The 25,395-nt window shown below is 42.2% G+C and overlaps 1 protein-coding gene across 2 annotated transcripts in view; it reads left to right on the top strand.

Annotated features, from left to right (window-relative positions):
* Positions 1-25,395, top strand: part of Glis3 (GLIS family zinc finger 3) — a 421,425-nt gene that overhangs the window by 390,091 nt on the left and 5,939 nt on the right. For both annotated transcript variants that reach the window (XM_051199799.1, XM_051199800.1), the window contains one exon: positions 12,381-12,556. In XM_051199799.1, coding sequence (XP_051055756.1) covers positions 12,381-12,556 — 176 coding nt within the window. The remainder of the gene's footprint in view (positions 1-12,380; positions 12,557-25,395) is intronic.

The following is a 25,395-nucleotide window of genomic DNA, read 5'->3' on the forward strand; positions in this document are numbered from 1 at the left end:
ACATCCCCTTGGCTCTTAGGCTTTGTTACATCTACCATAGATTTGATAGGCTATCTACCAGCTAGAGCTGAGTTTAATGTTGGAGGGCAGAGGCCTTGTCTTCTCATAACCTTCAGAGTACATTGCTCTGAGTTATATGGTGGTTCATGTTGAAGAGGCTCTAACACTGGATAGGGAGCATTGAGGAAAATGACTGGCAAGCAGAAAGGAATTGCCTACCCATTGTCCCAATGGAAGCTTTCCATAGTTTTCTCTTAGATCTCTGTTTTGTTTTTTATCAGGACAGTGGCCTTGATTCTTAATGCCTCTGTCATCTTATACCTCTTGCAAACTTTGATGCAGTACCTAGGTTCTAGTTATAGGCACACACTCAGAGAGGTATGGTGCTTTCTCTGACCATCAATACTAGAAACCTCATACTGTGGTCTCTTATTTGAGTATGTAGCATCAGAATACATCAAAACTAGGCCTGTCGCTTTCCTAAAGAAAGCTCCTGAGCAAACAGGGATCTTGGTGTCTTCAGCTACACAGCTTGTCTATAGCTTCACATACATTATACACTTTAATATATATAATCAGGATCTAACCCTGGGGGCTCAGTGGTTCGTGGAATCTTTCAGTGGACTGGTATTTATGAGGCACAAGATAGGTTAGACACTAAGAACACCATGGGGCACATGATAAGCTATAGCCATACCTTCTCTGAGCACTGAGTCTAATGGCAGCAGCCAAGCCAATAGGCTCTGCTAACTTAGACAAGGGCAAGGTGACACAGGGGCTTTGAAGGCACAGAGCAAGAGGGAGAAAGCAATGCCCCCACCCCAAAGGCACTAAAGGTGTGTGCAGATGTCAAGAGAGAAGATAACAAGCGTGGGCGGAGCTAAGCATGTCACTGAGAGTGACCCTTTATTAGCCACATAAGGAGTTTCATCTTCCTCTGGAGAACAGTTTGTATGCTCAGCCAATAGGAAACCATGGTGACTCTAGCATTAGTTCTAAATGTGCCTGACGTTCACCCACGGTAGATTCAGAATATCTTTTAGAAGAAATGGCAAGGAATGGGAAAGTGTTTCATTTGGTCTCAGTCAGACAAAGGTTGTTCTCTGTAACTCTTAGACTAGTAAGTAGGCACCTTGGGGTTGATGTTATTTTATTTCCTAGTACAATTTGAAAGGATAGTTTTGTTCTTTGCCATTCCAAGCTTTTATCCTACACAGTTATAGTTTATCGGGTCTTTGAAGACTCCCTGAGTGTGAAAAAAAATAAAATAAAATGAAAATTCTCTCTGTTGGAGACAAAGTGTAAAGGTCTGGGAATCAGAGGCACTGGTTGGCCTCACTTGTCTACTGTATTAGAGGAGAGTTAACTTCTGCTAAGAGCTCTCCACAGGACTGTGTGCATCCTCACGCAGCTGCAGGTTACTCGGGGCACATCACTGAGGGCACATCTTGACATGTGTAGCAGATACTTTGTCATGTGCACCAGGACATTCCTAACCCCAGAGGGCAACAAATAAACACACACAATAAATAAAGTCAGTCAGTCTTGATTCTCACGGTCATGTGGCATGAAGCGAACTCCATAGCAGCAGACTCCACCATGGATGATGAAGTTGTCAGGATCAGAGAGTTCTATGAGAAGTCAAGATGTGGTCCTCGCCTAGCATCCCCTGAGGATGTCAGTTGCTTTCTAGAAAGATAGCTTTCATGGACATTTGAGACTAAGAGGGTAAGAGCCCCAAATCCCCTACTTCTCCTAGTGTGAACATAAACCCACTGCTAGACTAATCTTCCCTAACTTACCTCTGATTTAAATGTCCATCAAACTCTCTTGGTGATGTCATCAAGAGTTAACTCTATCATCAACTTTAACTTACCATTTTAAAGACCTGAAAGCCTACAGCTGAGCTTTGGTCTTTTCCCTAGCCCCTTCTCATCTAATTAATAATCCATCAATTTGTCCATGGTTTCCAAGCTTAATCAGCACTATTCTTCTACTCCATGTTGCCCCCAGCCCGCCCCGCCCCACCCCAACCTGGCCTGCATCTCAAGTGCAGGTTCCTACCTGTTCTCTTTCTATCTCATTTGCCTGTGCATAGCAGTCCCCCTCCATCCCACTCTGCATCACAAGACCTTGCTCTTTAAAATGAAAATAAATCATTTGTTTCTCCCCAAATCTTCCTCTGTCCTATCAAGATTACTAAAATCCTCTGTGGCCTGATGATCCTCTGTGGCCTGGGTTAGCCAAGTTCACCTTCCATTGCTACCCATGTTTGAAAAGTCAAAGACCTTCATGCTGTTCCTAAGAAGGACCAACATATCTTGCCTCCAGCCTTTCCATTTGCAGATCCTGAGATACTTAGGTCATTATGATGATGCGAGCCTGACTACTCAAATGGCGCTGTTCTAAAGAGGCATTTCTTTGGAGAGTGTTTGTTTGTTTGTTTGAGGTGGAGTCTCTCAGAGCCCTGACTGGTCTATAACTTGGTTAGCAGATCAGGCCTCAGACTCACAGTGATTCTCCTGCCTCTGTCCTGTGTACTGGAGTTACAGGAATGACCCTGCATGTTGGTAGGAGCATTCCTTGTTCAGCTGCACTCTGTTGCTTGCCTTTGCCTTTGCCTTTGTCTTTGCCTTCGCCAGCACATGGCCTGAATTTAGGGTATGATTTTATTATAGATTTATAGGAATTCTATTATACTAGTTCTCTCTGAGAACAGAGACTATGTCCAGGTGACAATTGCCTGTCCCCACCTTAGTCCCTTAGTCTGCAGAATTTCATAGAGCACATGGGAGTGGGCAAAGAACTCCACTGTGATGATGGCTTCACTGTTTCTTTAATAACCTGAGCACATGGCTGTTGTTCTTCTCTTACTTTCTGCTTTGAGTCACTTTGGTCCATGCTGGAGACCTTGCTATGAGACCCCATATGCATGTACCAAGGAAATAGCTTCATCCTGGCCCCAATATTTGTTCACATCAGATTACTTTTTATGCATTTTAAAAAATTTTTGAAATATACTGTTTCATCATTTTAGCTTAAGTATAACCACATATTAAAAAATCAACTATTAAGATTATAATTTTTTTTTTTGTAAGTGCTAAGGAAGTCACTTGGACCTAGAAGCAAAGACAGACATATTTATTTTGTTCCCTCATTCCAAACAAATACCCTTCCTGTTAAGGCCAAGATGATGTTTTCTTAGTTCCCTTGGATTTTCTGTTAGGAAAGTGAGTCATGGCTACAAGAAAGATGGCTTGAAGTAAAATAGAATTCCTTTTTTGCCACCTCTACTTTAACACATGAAGCAACCGAAGTATGGTACTGTTGCTAGGCCGTGGTATTATTCAAACTTGTCAGTGTGTTTTCTTCTCCAACAAATTATGCAGAGCCCAAATCTCCAAGGCAAGAGCTCAGCAGCCTTCCAGGCTGACTTCCATAGTCCTAAATTCCTGCTCTCTGGTGTGGAGCAGGCCACTGCCAACAGTCTCCCTTTCATTTTCTAGATTCATAAGGTCGTTTCTCTTCTTAAGTAAGGACATCACTACTCAGACACTTCCATCTGTTTGCAAGTGGAAGACTCCTGTTTGTCAGAAGGGAGACTATCAAGATGAACGGATAATAAGAGGAAATGTTTTTTTGGATGAGTTTTTGTTTTTTGTTTTCTTTTGTTGCTTGCTTATTCGTTTGGGCTTCTTTTTTTTTTCTGAGAAACCTCCTTGGTTATTTTTCTGTGTAGGTGCAAGGAAGAAAAGTCCCATGTTTTAGTCAACCTCAGAGCAAATAGTTAGGGACAGTCTCATATAAATATTCCAGAAGAGACTATATGCAATCTCCAAAGAGATGCAATCTCCAAAGACATGTTTATCAGTTGAGCAGATGGCTCATCTACCTGCCCCCGGGAATTGATGCTAAGCGGGGATTTGAGGCTCTGGAAGTAATGGAATGTTGAGAAATGACCAGCGTTTGCTAAGTACTTGTGCTTGCACATTGCTGGGTAAGGTACTGTAGATGCAAATTGACAGTAATGGCCAAGGAGTTACACTCTCTCCACCCAGAAGAACCATAAGCCCTTCTCTGATCAATTGTGACCTTTGAAGTGCTGTTTCCTCCAATTCATTTCTCTAGTCAGTTATTGAACCTTACTTTAAAGACAAGGAGCTGAATATCCCTCCATAGTTACCTGCTTGCTACTCCAAAGATGGAAAGAGCTCACATGCATGTCGTTATTGAACAACCTGTCTGCCCACTAGTTTCTTACAGTTCACAGATGATGCTGGCTGATGTGGTCTCCTTTAGCACCAGCGTGCAAATGTATCTAGCCAGATAGGGCAGACGTCCCATATCAGTTTGATCCTCCAAGTTGAAGAGACTTTAAAGAGACCGCACTTGGAGGCACTAAGGGAAGGTTTAGGACTGTCTGTGTGGGACTCTTGTGCCTCCCTTTCTCATGTTTGGGCAAAAATAGCAGTTTTTCTTGTCTAGCATTCCCATTACAATCTAGAAAACACATTGAACAGGGCTGCCATGCTGGGCAAGAGAGAGGCACTTCCTTTGCTGTGGGTCAGCAAGTTGGCCCATTTGGTCAGGCCCACTCACAGCAACCAAAGAAGAGTGACATCACTGCACAAATATTCTTTTCAGAACATGTTTGAAGATCAAATGCCCAAGACTAGCCTAGACAAAATTTTCTTTTGGTTAAGTACTCTTTTGAAAGGGGCATTTGGCAGAATCGGGCATTTCTTTTCCTCCCATTCACATTGGATTCTGAAACCGAAAAATGACTGAGTCACCGCCGATCCTGGGGTCCAGATAGCTCAGAAATCTCAGTTCTTGTTCCTGCAGAATTCATTGCTCTTGTGTACACAGATCTTTTCTCCTCCTCCATTTTCTTTTCCACAAAGGAAAACAGCAGCACCTTTGGCACTATTTCAGAATTTACCAGAGAAACAAACAAACAAACAAACAAAAAACCTTATTTATGTGGAATTCTTAGCTCTGGCATTGATTATTTTCTTGACTTTACAGTTTGTTTCCTGTACCCAAATGAAATAACTCCCCTGCACATCACTTCATGTACGCCATTTCCATAAATGCTGCTCATTAATACACGTTTGAGTCCCCTTTTAGAGTTCTGTGATCATTTCACCCACAGTCCTCATTTCCTGTTTCCCAGAGGCTTGGGGATCATTATTAAATCTTGGGATCCTCTGTTTTGATGGATTGTTTGCAATAATTATTGACCCAGCTGTTTATGAGAAGACAAATACGCTACTCCTTTCCAGGGCACTGATTTGACTCTGAGTGAACACCAACTCCTTGGATGGACACACAGCTCTTGGCCAGCATTGGTCCTGCCCAGATGGATGGTTTTGCAATTACCCACACCTCCCAGCAGCCGTTTCTTCATTACTGAAAGCTGCCCCCAATTGTCCCAAAAGCCGAATTCAATCTGCAGTTCCCTCAGTAACGTGCTGTGATTCATTTGGGGACAAATCTGGATTGAACTGAGTCCAAGTGTCTCTTTTGTGAGGCAGAAGGGAAGTATAAGTAGATACTATAGTCACCCATATGAGTCAGCCAGGAATTCATGAAGTGATTCATAAATCGTTATAAAGACCACTAAAGTCTACTAAAATGGAGAGCTGTCTGGCTGTACAAAGTGCAGTATTATCATTGGGTTGGGCTGGGTTTTTTTTATATTAAAGATGTTAAATCAGATGTGAAATCCTTAAAACTGCTTTTCTTCTTAGGTTTTGAAAAGGATTTCTTCCCCGCCCCCTAAGCAGTGGACCAACAGCAAGCCATTTTTCATTGATTAGTTTTCACAGATGAATTTTAAAACCCCAACAGATGATACCTTACAATTCCCTTGGGGGGGGGGATGTCTCTGAGAAAATCCATCGTAGGCCAGTTTGTATCCATTAGTTCTGCTCTCTGGCAGCAAATCAATAATATTTTTGTGTGGGTACAATGGAACTAGCTGTTCACATGTGTCCTCCCTTCTTTGGTGGGAGGATGTCCCCAGTGGCAGAGAAAGGGGATGGTAGGGGAATTATCCAAGGCCCGTACCAACCAATGGCTTAATCCAACTGATCATGTAAATACACCAGTCTCTTCTTTCCACACCGTGAAGACCCAGAGCAATGCTACAACACAACCCCAATGGTTGGCTAGAACCATTGTGTAGACAGCACACACAAAGGGCTGCAAGAAATGTGGGGCATGGGTATGACTGGCAACATAATCATCAGTAAATTTTGTTTACAAAAAAAAAATATATATATATATATATATATATATATATATATATATATATATATAATCTGAAAGCTGATATCAAAATGGTCTAGGCTGAAGAAAAGAAGCCCTTACCAAAAGGAGTTGTCCACTGGAAAGACTGGTACCTCACCAACTTAGGCACAAAGAATTTACTCCGACTGAGCAAGTTTCCTAAAACCAAGAAGCAACACTTTCATGGTCAGATCCTTTGATTTGGAGGGCGGGGTCGAGACAGGGGTTCTCTGTATAGCTTTGGAACCTGTCCTGGCACTCCCTCTGTAGACCAGGTTGGCCTTGAACTCACAGAGATCCACCTGCCTCTGCCTCCCAAGTACTGGGATTAAAGGCGTGTGCCACTACCACCTGGCTCATTGTCCAGTCTTTAAGTCAGTGTGTTATTAATACACTTTCTACTGAGTAATGATAAGGGTTAAGAATTCAGATGCCCTTAGAAGCCATCTCTTATTCCTCTCTGACCCTATTCCACTGGCTTGGTTTGTCATGACTTCCTGTAAGAGAGTGGGGTGTGAAAAAGTAGATTGCCATGGCAGGGAAGTACCTCTACCATTCTTGACCTCTTCTATTTTCAATCCCAGAAGGTATCCGGATCCCCTCCATCTGAAATGTTCCATGATGGCACTAACATATTAAGTCATTACCAAGAACTTAGACCCTTATAGACTGCAAAGCTCATTGCTCCAACAACTGGAAAATGAGCCAGATGAGCTACTGTAGTTTCTATATTGGAATTGTCCAGGCAGAGAAAGTTTCCTCAGATTTCCTTTTTTAATCTGAACCTAAGTGTTCTGGCATAGCACCAGTACTATATATAATCTTGGACAGTTTGTAGGCATTGGGTCACCAAAAACACACACTCAGGATGCCCTATATGGGCACTGTTTAAATGAGCATCTATTCTCTAAGCACCCCCTTGAAAGTTATCAATCCATGTTTGGCTATCCCTGGCTTCTAAATGTAAAGTTCTGCACAGAGCCCCATCGTTCCATACCTACTGTTGCCTTTTCTGTTATGCTCACTTGCTAGTCCAGCATTGTTTTTGACTTAGTCTTAGATGCACTTACTTCCTTCCTTTCACTAACTTCTGGAAATACAGAGAAATGTATCTTCAGTTTCTCTGTCTGCTCTGTGTGCTTACAGCAGCTGTATACTCAACCAGTACCCAGTATATATCTCCTGAATGAAAAAAAAAAAAATATACAACTATGCCATAAATTATGAGGGAAATAGCTGGGGGAGTTGGAGGATTTACAAACTTCCTTATCTAGTAAGAGAGCACCAGAGTCCACCGCTGCTTGCTCTGACTGCTGACCCATTGTCTTTCTGCTCCCACCTGATTCTCCATCCCTCCCCATTTTCTGTTTGTGAACTTGAACTGTGTTCGTTCCGCTTGGGACCTACTGTCTTGTGATAGTCTAGAATTAACAGCTGCATCTTGAAGAAGGGTGAGCTCTTTGTGCTGGCCTGCCCACTGCCTCCTGGGGAGCCTGATGGTGGTGAAAGCAGGACAGGGGAGACAGGAAAGGGAGGCACTGAACGGAAGGAGCATGGATCGGCTGGTTTCTGTAGAGTGCATAAATGAGTATTTGCAGGAACCTTTTTAAGTCCCCCTTTTGCAGGAGGCTCATTTATAAGGCTTTAAAACCCCTCCCTTGCCTCCCTCTCTTGGCAAACCATTGCTCATCATAAGGTCATACCAACTCCCCACCAACTGAGTGGAAATGGTTGACTCAGTTCTGGTTTGCTTTTGTGTGCTCTGTTTCTGGTAAGCAGGGATTTTCCCCTAGTCTGTCATGTGCCTACTTGTACAGTAGTTGTCTCTTTTGAGGTCCTATGAAAGACAAAACCAAGACTAGCAGCCTGAACGGAAGGAAATCTCTGAAATGGCCATTGCACATCAGCTGGGGTTATAGAGATGAGCATAGAGAGGATGCTTACAAGGTATTTCTTATGCCTCTTGGGCTCACTATAACTCAGAACAAGTAAGTGGTGCTGCCTTGACCCGACATATTTGAGGAATGAAATACTCGACAGAAGAGACATTTTATACATCATCATCATTGTCATCATCATCATCACATAAGCCATAGTTGTCATTGTCATCATCATCACTTAGAAAATGTGATAGGGAGGGCTCCTTTCCCTGCAGCCACAGCAGGAAAGGTAGTTGAGGCTCAACAAGCGTCAATCCTTTTTCATCCTCCATTGGCTTCTTCTGTATGAAGTGGTCTAAAACTACTGGATTCCTTGGGTTCTGTGGCTGGTTGAGTCAAATGTGTAACATCTGTCTTTCTGGGTGTCTGTTGGTTTCAGATGTGTCTGAGACCCTTGCCTCTAACTGCAGAATTCTGTTTTTGTTTCCACATTCCTCTTCTACCCTTAACCTGATTTGAGTTTGCTATTCTGCTCTACCTAGAGCTGGTTATCAAGCAACTTGGTACATATAAATTAACAGAGAGGCTGTGACTTTTTTTTTTTTTTAGTTAAAATGCTGTGTGATATGAGAACATGGCCCACAGAATCCACTAAGTGGGCCTCATAGTTGCTGACTGACACTGAAGCAACAGTCACCGAGCCTGCATGAGTCTCAGCTAGGTCCTCTGCTTATAGGTTATGGCTGCTAGCCTGGTGTTCTTGTGGGACTCCTAACAGTGGCGTGTCTTTGACTCTTTCATCTGTTGCTGGAACCCCTTTTCTTCTTATTGGGTTGCCTCGTCCAGCTTTGGTGTGAGGGTTTGTGCCTAGTCTGACTGTAACTTGCTATGTTGTGTTTGTTTCGTTGAAACCCTGAGAGGCCTGCTCTTCTTTTTCTAACGGAAATGGAAGAGGAGTGGATCTGAGAGAGAGGGGGGCCAGGGGTGGAAGGAATGGAGGGAGCAGAAACTGTGATTGGGATATAATGTATGAGAAAAGAATGAAAAAGAAAAAATACTACATGGTGTTTTTTAGGCAGAAATAAAACTGATTCTAAAAATTCATGGATGAAAACAACAAAAATTTTTAGTTGATTCTTGTAAATGTGTATAAATTGATTCTGTGCTTTAAAAACATTCCTATTTATAAATAGATTTCTTGAGCTGGAATTTAAGCTATTGATTCTTACTTCCTCATTTCTGACAGTTGTCTGAAAAAATATGATCACAGATCACTTTTTTTTTTTCTTTCGATTTTTGACACAATGTTTCTCCGTATATATATAGCCTTGGCTATTCTGGAACTTGCTCTGTAGACCAGGCTGGCCTCAAACTCACAGAAATTCACCTGCCTCTGTCTCCCAAGTGCTGACATTAAAGATGTATGCCACCACTACCCAGTTATGATCACTTCTTATGCATACTTTCTCTGTAAATGCAATAGTTAAAATTTTTGTTCTGACTCCTTTTAAATCAAAGGCTACGTTGTGAAGGTTTATTTTTTAATTTTTTATTAATTTTTTAATTTTTTATTAATATTTTATGTGAGCGGAAATCTTCAAATTATATTATGCCTGTGGTGTGCTGTCTTATCTACATGAAGAACACAGAGGACAACTCTGAATTAGCATAGGGAAGATATTGGTTAAGCAGAAGGCACAATATTTTGTACTTCTAGGTCATGAAATAATGCTAAAACCTTGGTATATACCTGCCACATTTTCTCCATTATTTATCCTTGTCAGTATTAAATAACATGTGGTAGCCAAGAAAATACGCCCAGGAACTTGTATGAATAAGTAAGACTAATTTTGAGTGAGTGCATAATTATGTAAAACCATACACATACACAATCTCCATCTACAGTAATATAATCTACTTATAGATGACTCAAAGTGTTTTAATAAATTATACCCTTGGATATTTTGCATTCTCCATTTCCTAGTTAGTAGTCATAGTTTAATCTTTGACCCTGACATTGCAAATAACAAAATCATTTGATTTTTACTCAGAGAACAACTTTGAGCTCCTTTTGTACTCTTCGTAAACCATTTCTACTCCTTATTAACCCAATTCATGCAATTCAGATGTATCATGTTGTTTGGGGGTAGGTTCTGTCCTCAGATTGTTCCAGGGTCCCCAAGTAGTCCCAGCATGGAGCTTTGCTCCTTCAGCCCTAGACTGAAGGAAGATAGCATAAATCCCAGCAGGAAAGCCAAGAGGTTCTTCTAGCTTGTTGTGCCTTTTGTTCTCAAACAAAGAAGTAAAACAAGATAGGAGTCTTAATTGTTTTGTTTCCCAAACAAAGTTGAAATGTTGGTGTGATTACATGATAATGATAAGGTCATTCCTTGCTACTCAAATCTCTTTCCTCTCCCACCCCAAATGCCATAAGAACAAAAATTTCCATGATTGGGTGCCAGTGTGGACTCTATAATTGCTCATTCCTCCTCTACAAACTCAGAGTGACTTTGGAGACACAATAAGGACACGTTCCCCCAGAAAATAGCCTCCATATGGAGAATCCTGGCTTATGTGTTTTACTAGATGTTCTCAGGCCAGTGCCAGGATTTGTTTTCTCTCAGGGCTAGTCATCATAGATTTTTCTGGATAATCCCAATTAAGAGGGTGTGCTTAGAAAAGTGCACATTTACCAGCGCAGGACACGCAACTGCCCTTCTTTTTCCTTAGAATAAAATCTTCATTGACCAGTTCCTAGGCATCCTGTCATGTCTGGTCTGCTTAGATGCTCTGATCTTTGCTTTGAGTTCCTGTCTTCCTCTTGGCTCCTATGTAACCTTCATAGATAGATAGTCTCATTACCCTTAACAAATTGCAAAATGAACATGGCATTTGCCCCATACTCTTTCACTTCAACATAAATGTTGAAGCTCTGCCTTATGCCTCAGAACCTTTTCAATTACTTGGTAAACTTGTCCAATGCACCTTCCCTTTTTCTCATCTATGCCCAGGCTTGTGGAGTCATTTGTTCCTATAAAACAACTGTCGTAGATGATGACTTGGCATTTGCTAGTGCAAAATAGAGTTTTTTTTTTCCTGCACAGTATCAACAGGCACCATTTAAATGTTACCATGTTGGTGAACTTTGGAGAGAAGAGGTTAAATACTTCATTGCTAGCATATTTTTTACCCCAAATTATTTTGCTGTTTATTCTCATGGCATTGAAAGACCCTCAGCTTCTCTCTCTACCATGAGTGTCACAGTGCACCGCTGAACCAACAATTAATCCTGTTGATTTCTCTGGACATTCCCAACTGCAAGGCTGTTCTCAGAAGTCTACCTTCCTCCTCTGTTAGACAGTAAAGGTCATTCTAAATCTTGTGGCTCAGAACCTCACAACGAGAAGATAAATATGCAGTTGGCCAAGGTTACTTGGTGATTTCTCCTTGTTTAAATATCAATATATCTCCTTTTAAAAACTAGTACTCTTGGACTTGTGGCTGAGGGTATAGCCCAATGGCAGAGTGCTTGTCTAGCATGTGCAAGGCATTGGGTTCAACAAAACCAAAAAAGCCAACAATCTTATGATTGTTACACATTATGACAAAGAATGCTGTACGTTGCATTCCCTCTACACCATCAGGAATGTTCTTTACCCAGCACAGAACCCAAACCAACCTCTCAGGTTCTGGGTTTCAAGGCACATTTGATCTTTGAGGTTTAAGTTAATTTACTCCTGGCAAGAGAGAATGTATTGTTTAAGGAGGCTCCAGTTGGGGGGGGGGTCATAATAAGGACCCATAACACTTCTTGGACCTCAGATATGCCTTACAAAACAAAATGTTTGTGAGCTAAGTGTAAATGACTCAGAAACATACGAATCGAATTTCCCCTAAAATGTGAACGGATTTTAAAATTAGCAGGAAAAGGGCCTGGCAATGGATGTGCTTTGAATTTCACAAAACCCAGAGGATTTGAAATGCAGTTTAAGAAGCTTGACAAACCCATACTGTGACTACGGTTTTCTTTGTTGGTGACTTTTCTTCCCTGTGTGTCTCAGAGAAGAACTCGGTGGTTGGAAGGGAGAGAGAATGGTTATGAAGGGGTTTTGAAAGAGCCTATTGTCACACTTGGGTAGGGCTGGAATGGGGACTTGGGAGGCTTTGGAGAGTTGGTCATGCTGCCTTTTGGAATTGTTTTGCCAGGTTTGCACCTCCGACTCCATCTCCTCAGCACATGAGCCCGGGAAGAATTCCAGCTCCTCCGTCATTGCTGCAGAGAGCCCAGCCTCCCCACACCCAGCAGCCACCAGGCTCACTCCTGAAGTCCTACCATCCAGAGACGAACCCTGCTTTTCAGTCAAATGGTATCCATGTCCATGGTAAGCAGGGGTTGGCAGTCCTGTGAGTTTTGAAAAAAAAACAACGTTTTGTTGTTGCCTTTAATCAAGTGTCCTAGTGACCCATTGTGGGTATGAGAAGTTCTGTTTTACATCCAACTTAGGCTTTTAGAACACACACACACACACACACACACACACACACACACACACACACACACACACACACACACACACACACACCACTTACTAGGGATGAAATCCTATAGTATTTTCCTCAGATGAACTGGCTTATGACACCCATAGTTTTCCGCTGATGGCAATCATTTGTGTTCCCAGTGTTGTGACACCTCAAGGGCAGACTCTAGCAATAGCATCCTGCTTCTGAATGATCAGGAGACTGTGTGAAAGGAGCCCCAGGAGCCCTGCTGTCTTTGTCTGTCATCTCCTTCCCATAAGCCAGGTCAACACCTAGTCCCCGGCTCTGACATCTCCCCTAGCTGTCAACTGTGTTTCACCTGTATTTCTTTAGAAGAGCTTTTGTTCTCTCCATCTTGTAGCTTATTTGAAAACAAAAATCTTCTTCGTTAATATACAAACTTGCTTCTGAGACCAGAATTATCTGACCCATCATCATATCTCTTAGGGAACTCAACATGTTTCTTCATGTATAGTAATGACTATACGTATTCATGTAGAAAGGAAAGAACATAGGAAATGGGAAATCGCAGCGGTTTTCAGTCTGTGCCAGTGTTGTGTTCAACACGGACCACAAGTGGAGGACTGAGGCTGCATTGGTTTTTTTCCTTTATATAAACTCATCTTGTCAGTTCAAGCGTCTACACTAGTGGACTTCCACAGAAAACTGAAATGCCAAACCATACAGACTACAGCTGCCAAATTCTTGTGCTTCCTGTTGTCAGAATTCTATATGAGCAGAAATAATACTGGCCATTTGGGTGCCTTCTGATGATTCTACAAGTGAGCCTTTCATCTTCATCCTCTCACAGATAATGTTTATTTATGTGGGTTATCACTTGGAATGAAAGCCCGTGTTTACTCTGAGTGGAATAAGGACCCTAGATAGTAGACTCCAACAGTAGTGTGGTGCTAAACCTAAACAAGAACCTCAAAGCAGAGCCCTGAACAACAAGGAGGAGACAAGGAAGTGACAGTGGTCGTCTCTAACAAGGGTGGACATTGGAGAGCCAGCATCATTGGCTCTGAGAAAAGACCCATCCATCTCCCAGGCTTGCCACTTGTCCACTGTTTCCCAGCAAAGCTTCTCAGCTCAGTGGTCGATTTTGCCTTCTCCTACTTAAGAGCATCTTCTCATACTTCTATTACACCAGGAAATAGTTTTGTAAGTGCCTGCTGCAGGTGCTCAAGTTAAGATGTATAAAAAAGAACAAAGGAGTTCTCTTACTGGTCAGCAGCTTGTCTGATGAAGGGAGACCCAAGGCCATGGTCTGGAAAGCCACTAGCATCCATCTAGGAGTAAGGTGGACAGTGTGGGTGTGGGCTCTGTGGAAGTCAGGGTTGGTCACCTCTGTGAAACACTGTTTTAGTAGCCATACTGATGCTACTGAAGTTGGGCATATCTCTCAGTCCATGGCATTCTGGAAATGGTAGCGATTGATCTCTCCAGTGGTATGTAGACTAATAGAGCAATTCACAGTCAGCATTGTCCTAGGTCCAGTGAAGTGCAGAATATGCTGTTTAGATTACAGTTATGAAACCCACTTGTAAAAACTTTGAAAATTAACCTATGGCTCAGAAAACTAACTGGAAAGAAATTTAGCTAAGCTGCCAATAGTTTTGTTTCAAGTCAGGCTAACACTGTGTCACCTCCCCTTTATTTTCTGTCTTCTAACAAAACTTTATGAGTGGGTTATGAAGGGGTCCAGTTTGTGTGGAAATCCTGCCAAATCTAAACTCTGCAAGTGCAGGTTTCTGTGCCAGGTTCTCAGTCCCTGACGGGGACAGTGTCATCTCCGTTCATCACTTGTTACAGGAAGTTGATGAGCACCGGGCTCAGTTGTGCAGCTCACTTCATCTCAATGCCTTCCTTCTTCCCTTTTCTTTATTGGGCTCTGAGAACAAGGGTCATGTGTGTAGCCCCTGGGCAAGCATAATACTTGGTGCAAAGTAGGCATTTAATAAGTATTTACTGAATAAGTAATTGGCACTTTCTCATTCAACAAATGAATAATAAACCAAGAGGACCCGGAGAGCATCCTCCATGTCACATTGGCAAAATACTTTTCCTCTACATTACTCCTTTGAAAGATAAATAATGAATATATTTCCAGCTTGAAAATATTGGGCTTTTTTTTTTTTTTTTGTAACTCCCACTTTCTTCATTTTAAAAACTTTTATAGCCAATGATAAACAGCTACCAGCGGCCACAAATTAGTTTCAGAATAGAGCTAGGGGAAATGGGAACTCGTGACACGCTCCAGAGAGATGGCCAAGTGACTGTGGCAATGAGATTGCAAAGAAGCTGCTCGTGCTTTAGCCACCTGGCAAAGGGGTAGAGACCCAGATGCAGTCTTATTGTTCCCCTCAGCAGGTTTCTGAAACTTTCTAAGTACAAGCATTTCTCACCAACCAGTCCTTAGACAAGGACAAAATGTATATGCTGCTTTTCAAGGAGTGCGTGAGCCTTCTTACCCAGGTGTACCTGTTAGCTGCAGCTGTCCCCTTTTGTTGCTCACATTTTCTGGACGAAGTTACACAGAAGCCTGGAGACAGGGAACTTCATGCTCTACTAAAACACCATTTTTTAAGCCACAAACTGTCACAATTTTGAACTCAGTGGTCACAGTGCATCTTTGTACCTTCTTTGAAGATGTCCATGGTTTCAAAGAGCATCGCAGCCCATCTCCTCTGCCTGACCTGCAACAGGGGTCAGGGAGAAATGCCATCCCTCCACCTGCAGAGATGGGAGCTGAGACAGGGAAGGAGATAAAATGTCTGGGCATTGTTACCTTGGCACACTGTGTGGGCTTTGCAAGACGTTTACATTTTCAAAATGACTCCATAACCAGGGTGATTCCCAGCCAAAGGCACACCAAAAGAAAGAGGCGTTTACAACTCTGCTTAGGGAAGTGGGGTGCTCTTCTTACATGCTGTCGTCTTACATGGAACTTGGAAGATCAGAGCTCAAAGGAGTGCTGGTCTTGGTGATGAAGAAGCAAAATGAGATCCTCCAAGCTTGGCTCATCATCCACTAATTGGCACTGAACTTGGACATTGTGTGCTGAACTTGTATTTTCATTAAGTAAAGGATACACTTTGTCAGTATTAACACCAGCACTCTTTCACATGTCCTCACCTTGGTTTTATTGACACACACCACCCGTTCAGACTGCCTTTATTAGTAAAGGGAATGAGATGGCCTTCCTACTTAATGTCGATAGAATCTCCAGCCTCTGTTTGGGCCATATCTCTAAGGCAACTTCTTAGTACATTTGATCTTTTCTTTCAGATGTCAGCATAAGGACACTCTTTCCAACCATGTAAGCTTGTTCTTTGGTCTTTTCTTTCTTGTCAGGGTAATTCTCTTGCCCAGGCAAGCTTCAGAATTTTGCCTGGATTAGTTGCCAGAGAGTTGATATTTGTACATTTTGTTATGGTACTTACTAATGGATAATTTCTTTTTAAACGCCCTATTCACTGCTGATTGTTCAAATGCCATGGGAATTCCTAGAAAAGTATTTTCACAGTCTTCCTGCTTCTGGACACATCAAAGAGAGGCCAAGTTCAGTTCAACGGGTGTTTGTTGGTCACCCTCTAAGTACCAGGCAACGAGAATGCCATTTAATGGCTGCCATACTGCAGTATTAAAAGGGGCAAAAGGAACCTGATGTGTTACAAGGAAGATGCAATCAAAGGGTTTGTAGAGGTGGAGTGTGCAAATGAGAGAGACACTGGAGATGGTGTTCCTGCTGGGTGCACAGGTTAGGCCCAAAGTGGAGGAGAGGATGCAAGAGAACAAGGTGGACTCAGAAAGAAACAATGTCTCACACTCAGTGCAGTCACTATGATGTTTTACAAACATAGAGAGATCTGTGCAGAGGGAGGCCCAGGATAGGCAGAAAAATCAAGATCTTTCTATCAGAATTAGATTGTGCTGTCTGGTAACCTCAGTGACTGGAAGGGAGTTTGCTTCTCTCTGATGCAACTGGAAAATTGCAGGAATGATAGGAGAATTAATGTGGTATTGTCTGGTCACATCTTTCTGAAGAAAGGAAGGATAAAATAGGGAAGAAGTGGGAACACACTGGGTTTAGGTGGTACACTGGGTGGAAGCCCGTTCAGCTTTGTCTCAGAACAGTTAGAAACGAATACAACCCTAGGGGCTTCCTGCTCAAGAGAAGTGCACACCTAACCTTGCATGTAGCTTAGTTTCTATCCCTGACTTTCACACACTTGACATGGAGTTCCCACAGGCCAGATGCACTACTGCTTTGTGTTTCTCCCTGGTGGTGTGTATCTGTGTGTTTGTGTGTGTGTTTATGTGCTGTCTGTGTATGTGGATGTTCCTATGGGTATATGTCTCTCTCTCTCTCTCTCTCTCTCTCTCTCTCTCTCTCTCTCTCTCTCTGTGTGTGTGTGTGTGTGTGTGTATGAATGTTCTTGTAGGTATGTGTACATGTGCTTGTGGCTATGTGTGCACATAGAATCAGAGGTTTCTTATTTGATCATGCTCCATGTTACATTTGAGACAGGGAGTTTCACGGAACATAGAGCTCACCAGTTGGCTAGACTCACCAGCTAATAATGCTCCTGGACTTGATTGCTTCCATGCCCCTCAGCAGTGAGGTGGTGGCTGATATGTACATCAACACCTGCATTTGTTTATATGGATATTAGGGATCCAAATTCAGGTCCTCATGCTTGAATGACAGATATTTTACTAATTGAACTATCTGCTCTACCCCTGTTCTGTGGATTTTTGATAGCCACTCAGAAACCTATAGCCACGCTGAACTGGGTGTTCAGTTTCCTCTCCGTGGTGTGTTACCACTGTTCCTGTATTTGAGTGCTCTGATTAGTACTCACTTCCTGAAGACCCAGCTATTTCACATAAGCATTTTTGCAGAGTGCGAGCTTCTAGGATTTTGTTTTTAATGATGGTGTAGTAGCAACAGCTGGGTACAAGTTTATTATTTTTATATGGTAAGATGACCACTATAAGAGCATGTTGAGTACAAAGACAGCTTAGTTGAGCCAATAGTGTCCTCTTCCACCAGCTTCCTCTTTGTCATCTTGAAAGGGGGCTTTCCCATCATTCTGGTCACAAAAGGAATGCTGATGCTGATAGTCTACACATCATATGTTGCCTTTAGGCAGAGGAAACAGAACAAATGTAGTACATGACCTCCCTCAAATGCAAATCTGAGTTTATTGTGCTCTCTCTGTCTCTGTTTCTGTCTCTCTCTGTGTGGGGGGTGTGTTCTCTCTCTCTCTCTCTCTCTCTCTCTCTCTGTGTGTGTGTGTGTGTGTGAGAGAGAGAGAGAGAGAGAGAGAGAGAGAGAGAGAGAGAGAGAGAGATCTGCCTTATATTTTCTCCATTTCCTAATCTGTGAAATGGAACATAGATCCTTTTATTCTTCCTCTTGTGAATCAGTCACTCCTTCTAAGGCTCTGCCAAGATTTTTCCCCATCTCCTCCAACCTCTTGGGTGCCTTTCAGGCTTCCGTTGCTTGTTCTTATTTTTCACTCCTTTGGAATTTTCAGTTGCCAACATCCCATCATCCATGGTCCAGTTATTCAGTTTCATTAGGAAAACACCATGAGGCTATTTGATGCCAGTGTAGTAGCAGTGGGAAGTGGGAGCCCTCGCTTTTGGTCACAGCCCCTGTGGTTTATAAGCTGTCTTTTTCATGATTTAAAATATGCCCTGTCTATAGACCCCCAAAGAAGTAAGCCAGACAGTGTCCAGACAATGGTGGCATTTTCCTACCTCAGTATGAATCTGTAAGCTTGTCAACTTAGTTCAGATTGAGTGCATGGGGAAACAAAGGGTTTCTAGCTACCAACAGGCCTCAAAGAACAGAACAAATTATAAATGGCTTGTCCTCACCAACACATCTTTCCAGCTGTGGAAATCATAGCACTCTATGTAAATGAGAATGCTGTGGCAGGTAGTAGTTCATTTCACTTCTTCTGTGGCCATTTACTGACCATAACTGCTCATTGGCACTTTCCATGAAGTGTTTTGAGTTATTGCCATGTCTGATCTCATTGATGGGATGTTAAATCTTTAAAGGTTAACTTTTAAGGCATTTTTTTAAAAAACACAGTAAACATACACCCCCTCTCTGGGAAATTTAGTCACCACCATATATGTGAGATTGCAAAAGAACAAAGTCTAGTAATTATATTGCTTAAGTTGGATGTGATCATGTCATAATTCTGAAATCTCAGGAAGACACATATAATTGATTAGAAATCAAATGTCATCAACTTCACTGAGGAACTTGTATGATATTTACAAAAGAAATGAGCCAGTGAGTGTACTTGATGCTACTCAGATGTTACCAGCAGCCGTAATCAGGAATTCTTTTCAGTACCAGCTCTGGTATTATTAAGGCTTATACAGTTCTAAGGATTGATGATTAGAGTCACAGAAATCCTTAATTACTCTCATATACTTAATTACTACACAATTGCCCCAAGAACAGTTTTACATAAGTAGTACTTGATAAATTCTGACAGCGTGCTAATTCTACAAAAACAAAAGTTAAATTTAGGTATGTATGTGTTGGCTCAGTCAGCATTTCTACATCACGTGTTTTGTGGGGAGGAGTGCAAGGTGGTGGCCTGCCTGAGTGACGGATTATAGACCTGAACGGTGAGGAACCCACTCTATGACATGAATGTTTGAAGCCTCGGCACACAGAATTTTATGAGTGAGCACACACCCGACCACATAGATTGAACCTACCAGATTCAGGTGCTATTTGATCAATAAGAATACTAAAGTAACTAACCCCCTAAATCCTGAGTCTACTCAAGAAGAGACCATCTCTTCCCATGGTGCTTTTTATAGAGTAAGTGCTTAACAGATAATTCTTAATAAGTATGAATGAATGCAAGAAGAGTAAGAGAAGGTCTTTTATATTGAAGGAGCTAGCCTTGACAAACGCTTGCCTCATGGTCGACCATATGATTCTCACATACATTCTGAGTGCCATCAGCTTTTGAACCCATTCTGCTCTTAATGGGTCTTTTTAAAAAATTAATCTCCTGCTTTTGTAGCATGTCTCTTCTTCAGTTTACATACATACATGCTTGTGTATTTACAGCAATGCACTATCTCCTGGCAGGCTTTCTCAGGAAATGTTTCTGGAGAAAACTTCCTAGACTAAAGTGTATACATTTTGGAGGTAAACAGGCTGCCCTGGGTGTCTCTCTCAGACTGTCTCAGGTTTAGGCTCCAGCCAGCAGACATTGCTGTCCTGTGGCTCCCTGGTGTCACTTGCTTTAATTTTTCCTTTAGTTAGCAGAGTGACTGAACATTTTTTCATGTCACCAATGATCACCGAGGGAAGTTTCAATAATGAAGAATCAATGGCAGAGCCTATGACTTGGACTTCGATAACATTTAGGTGCTTGCCTGCTTGTTCACCCATCAGTCAGGTTGAATCAGGGACAGCGAAGCGCCTCTCTCTCTCTCTCTCTCTCTCTCTCTCTCTCTCTCTCTCTCTCTCTCTCTCTCTCTCTCTCTCAAATTGGAACTCAGTTTATTGACGGGAAGGAAATACCTAGAGAAAATTTTCCATTTCATCAGCTATTGTGACTTCTCCATCACAGAATTTTTGAAGTGCCTGTGGTAAGTGTTCTATATGAAGTGGTTTTTCATTATTTTGAGGAAGTAATAACAGGCTTTCAGAAGGAAATATTCTCTTATAGCTGAAACTCATGAAATTTGGCCTCTAGTGAATAAAATTTTGAAGAAAAAATATTTTTTCCTCATAACCCTATTTTAAGGGCCCTGCTAAACTTGTAAGGATGGACATGTTAATGGCAATTTGCAATCCTTTCATTTTAGTTGGAATTTTCTTTTGTACGTATGATAAACGATTCATAGTTTAGAAGAAAAAAAGTGAAGAACTGAGGAGAGAGATCCCTTAAAGGGAAAAAATGGAAAACAACACATCAGGAACATCCACGTTACTGGTAATGAGGTCACTGTGCTAATAAAATAGAAAGACAAACACTAACCCCGGGAGTGGCTTGGTCTGCCACCGCTCGGCTGCTTACTGCTCAGCAGTATATTGCAAAACCTTCCCTGTTGCCTTAGAATTTCTTGTTGGTTTACTTACAATTGGTAGGGCTCTTTTGGATTTCAGCAATTTTTCTTCTCTAATCTAACCAAATTGTTCTGACTAACCCCTCCATTTCACTCTTTTGCAAGGCCTTCAAGAACTGTACCTTAAAAGTTACAATTCTGGCGAAGTGGAAACATTCTCGGATCATTTGAGTGTGACCACCAGCCACTCCCTTATCACACATCCCAAAGCAAGTTCTCAGATTTCTCATCATTATGGCAACATGACCCAGGAAATCTGAATCAATCCTGTAATTACCCAAGGGCATTTGCATCAGCAGACCAGGCCCAATGTAGCAGTTTCTCAGCAAGAGTATGCCGTAATACACATTCATATTAACCCATGTGCTTGAAATTTACTCGTATAGGCTTCATTGTTTGTCAGGTTGCAGTTAATTCTATAGAAACCATTCTTCATTATAAGCATGTGTGGGGAAAATATATCGTTAAACTTCAGTTCTCCTACCCACTTCTGATTCTGCCTTCAAGCTTGTTTAATGTTCTGTCTGGTATCCAGTGGAACATAGTGATTCAGAGCAGCGAAATTATCCCTGTTTTCTGGATAGAGGCCATGGTAATTAGTTTTAACTGTCAACCTGACACAGCCTAGAGCTACCTGAGAAGGAACTCTCAGTGAAAGGCTTGCCCAGATAACATTTGCCTCCGACCCACAGAGACATTCCCCGATACTCTTCACCCCAAGTCAAGATTCCTTCTTACTCGAGGATTGGAGAGCTGGAAATTTGTATAACCACAGATTTGGATTCTGAGAAACAGAAAGTCATCTCGTTGGTAAAGCAGGTGTATCTTGGGTCTTTGTTTACAGCCAGACAATAGAAATCTAGGTCACAAGATTATTATAGAGGCAGCAGTAGGGAGACTGAATCATTCAGATAAAGTACCACGCTTTCACATTGGCCAGGAACTGTGAAAGGCACCACAGAAAGGAGCTGGGAAGATCATGACTTGCTGTCCTCCAGGGCAGGTATTTTTCATTAACTATGTCAAGAAAGACCAAGGTTAGAACCCGGCTCCTGATGAACTGCTCTAAATGGTTGGGGACAATACAGCTTATCTGAAAGGCTGTGGTCAGCATAAAGATGTTCTATGTAAAACCCTAGGTCCGTGCTTGGCTCCAAATGTGGGTGAGTGTGGAGATTCCTAATCTGCTGTTAGTAACCATGAGCTTTAACTTAAGTAGGACCCACCAGGGAGGACCTACTTGACCAAGGGAAGCCCCTGAGGGCATAGAGGGTTGTTTCAGGTCCTTCTTTCTTTTCAGTGGTCTGTTTTCTCTTTCTTGTGCTCGGCATCTGTGGGCACAACAAACCCTCTCCTGTTCTAACTCTGCATCCTAATGCTGAGTGAAGCTGAAGACTGCATATTTAGTTAAGGTAAGATGATGCTCCATCGTTGTGCAGAGGTAAGAGCTGCAAGCGTCTGTTAAGTGAAATGCACACAGATGCCCTGCTGGGCAGATGTTTATTGAGTGACTACTATACAGAAGTTGCTATTCTAAGCTCTGTGGACAAACAGTGTCAAATTGGATGAGGTCCCTGACTCTTCATGAAACATAAGTTTTTTGTTTTTTGTTTTTTGTTTGTTTGTTTTTTTTTTTGTGGGGAAGGAGTATGTGATGTGATATATAGAGATAATAATAGACATGCATACATTTCTTTTTTTTCTTTTGGTTGTGAGCCTAGTGTTAGTGGCTAAACCATCTCTCCAGCCCACATTTATCATTTTTAAGACTGTTTCTTGAGGCAGTTTTAGGCTAACAGTAAAATTTTTTGTGGAAAATAAAATAAAGGTGGTTCTTCAGCAAACCTCTTTCAATTTCCATACTTGGTTGAAAGATACTCGAATACAAGGACAGAAGATCAAAATTCTCCAGGGCAATCTACACAGAGCCATTGGGATATTGGAGGAAAAAATCCCAAGAGCCAAATAGAATCTAATATATATTTACACCATGTATTCATGACCCTGGGACTCTGAGATGACCCCTCCCACTGTCCATCACTTGGGTGCACCCACATCCCTATGTAGGCAACAATCATATGACTAAGAACAAATTTTCTACACTTTCTCAACCTCTGCCATCTTTCAGTACAGACCCTGTTGTTTGTGTGTCTGGGTAGCATTTGCCAGTCACCCATTGCAAAAGCTGTTTTCAGAAAATTGGTAACTGGTGAGAATGTTTCAGATAATTGGAGGATAGACAGTGTGGCTACATCCACCTATAAAGCAAGGGAAACCCCTGACTGTCGTGGGCAGAACAGCATGAGAAAGCATGGCATCCCCATGAATCAGGCTGCATGGCAGATCACAGACCTTTGTTTGGATGAAAGCAATCTGAGAGATCTGAAAGTAATCAAGTTAAAAACTGCAAAGCTAAAATTGAGCTACTCGGGAGCTATGATCCACAGAAGCAACTCATTATTGAAGATCCATCCCTCTTACGGCAATGACTCTGACTTGGAAGTGGTGTGCCAGCAATGCCTCAGGTGCTGCAAGGCCTTCCTGGAGAAGGCTCATTAGATGGTCCCGCCCACCACCACCACTGAGCAACTCACTCACCAGAGCCATGCCCAAGGGTGGGGCATTCCTTAGCCCCGTGCCCCACCTGTCTCTTCAGCTGACTTACTGCCCACCTTTAAAATAATTATGGGTGGAGATTAGGTATATGTTCAGAGGAATAAAAATACCTGAGTAAGACAGTTCAAGGTGAGGCTAAGCATTCTTAGGCTAATTGAACCTCTCACCTTGCCCTGATTAAAATAGTGAAACAAGCAAATATGGAACACAGCAGAACACAATGAAGTAAGAATGACCTACAGGGTCCAGGTCAGGCTCTGATCCCAGCCAGCCTGGGGAGTCTGGTCTAACTAGAGTGTGTGCATGGCCAGCCCAGTGCCGTTTGCTTGCCTTATGCCTCTCTGCCCTGGACTCCTCAGGCAATAACTCCATCCACCTCAGCCTGCGTTCAGCACTGGAAGAGTTTAGACTCAGACTCACTGAGGGCACTGAAATCTCTGAAACAGAGAGGCTGGGTGTGATAATGCAGGCCTGCGATCCCAGCAGGAGTCCCGGGCTGGACAGTGAGGACGGGAGCGGCGGATTGATAAAATTAGCTTTTTGCTCTTGGTCTTGTCTAGTGTTTTTGTGCTTCCTTCCTATTTGAGCCACTTTACCTCTTTAAAAAAAAAAGAAGAAGAAGAAGAAGAAGAAGAAGAAAAGGTGTGCTTAAACAGCGGAATGTTTGTAGTGTTCTTTCATCAACATTTTAAAGTTACAGGCGAGCATAAATAAGTGCATTTTCAGAAAAATGACCTCAAAAGAATGAGAGTTAAACTGGCAAGTTAACAAATATAACTGGTAAAAAAAAAAAAAAAGCTACATTTCCTAAAATAATCCATAAAATTACAGTCTGCAGAAAAATAATGGGTCTTAAAGCTAAAAATCAAACTAACAAACACAAAGGGCTCAACAAGCCATTGCCATTTCTGAGTCCCCTCCTGGCACTGGCTTCTCAACAGCGCTGGCAGGAGAGTCTCTTCACTGAGACACTGAGATGGACCCTCAGTTGTGCTGGGCAGGGCCTCTCACTGAGGCCTGCCATCACAAGGTCATACAAATGAACTATGTTAAAACTTTGTTTTGCTGTTTATTCCTCCTGTTGCATACACTGCAGAAAAGAGAACAATGTCTGCTTCCTCCCTGCATTTATTCTCCCCATCTCGTGTGGAAATGGGGCCATTCGTCTGAACTATCCAGCATCACCTCTGGAGTCAGAGTCTAGTGGCTGTTCCTGGCATCACTATCAAGTAGTACAAGAACTTCATTTAGCTAACATGGTGCATGACGTGACTTGACACCTTTGCGAGGTGCCATCTGCTGGTATGAGTCTTTATCCACACGTGTCCACAGTGGAATAGAGCCTTCTCTGTTGACATGTCACCATCATGTGGTTCAAAGAGTGGGCATCTATCTGTGATGTTCTCAAATCCAGAGTAAGGTGCACACAAAAGATGTGTCACAGATTTACTGCTGTTAATTTCCAGAAAGGAAAGGGCTCTACAGAATTGTCAGCACCCTAGTAGTTTAGCCTGAAGCAATGCTTCTCTTCCTAAGGGAGGGCATAAGATGACTGTTGTACTTACGTAGTCATACTCTGGTTCCTTCCCACAAGACTGAAGTGTGAGATGTGTAAGAAACAAATAGATGTAACAGTCTAATATACTCTCCTGTCTTGAAGGCTAAGAGGCTAAAATAATTTATCTGGCTTTTATTTCAATTCTTAGTTGACTGTGTTTTTCTCTCAAGAATTTAATCAGGAACATTGCTGAAACATGGTTGGCTAAGCCTGGGAATCTGGAATTACACTGCCTAGCGTGGTACTGTGAACCATGTGTGGTTATTTAAATGCGAATTAATTAAAACTGAATAGAAGTCTATCAGGTCCATTTTGAATGTTTGATAACCATGTGTAACTACTATGTTGGACAGTGCCATCACTGCCCTGGAAATCCCACCCCCC

The sequence above is a fragment of the Phodopus roborovskii genome, unplaced genomic scaffold (genome assembly GCF_943737965.1).
Source record: "Phodopus roborovskii unplaced genomic scaffold, PHOROB, whole genome shotgun sequence".
Lineage (NCBI taxonomy): Eukaryota > Metazoa > Chordata > Mammalia > Rodentia > Cricetidae > Phodopus > Phodopus roborovskii.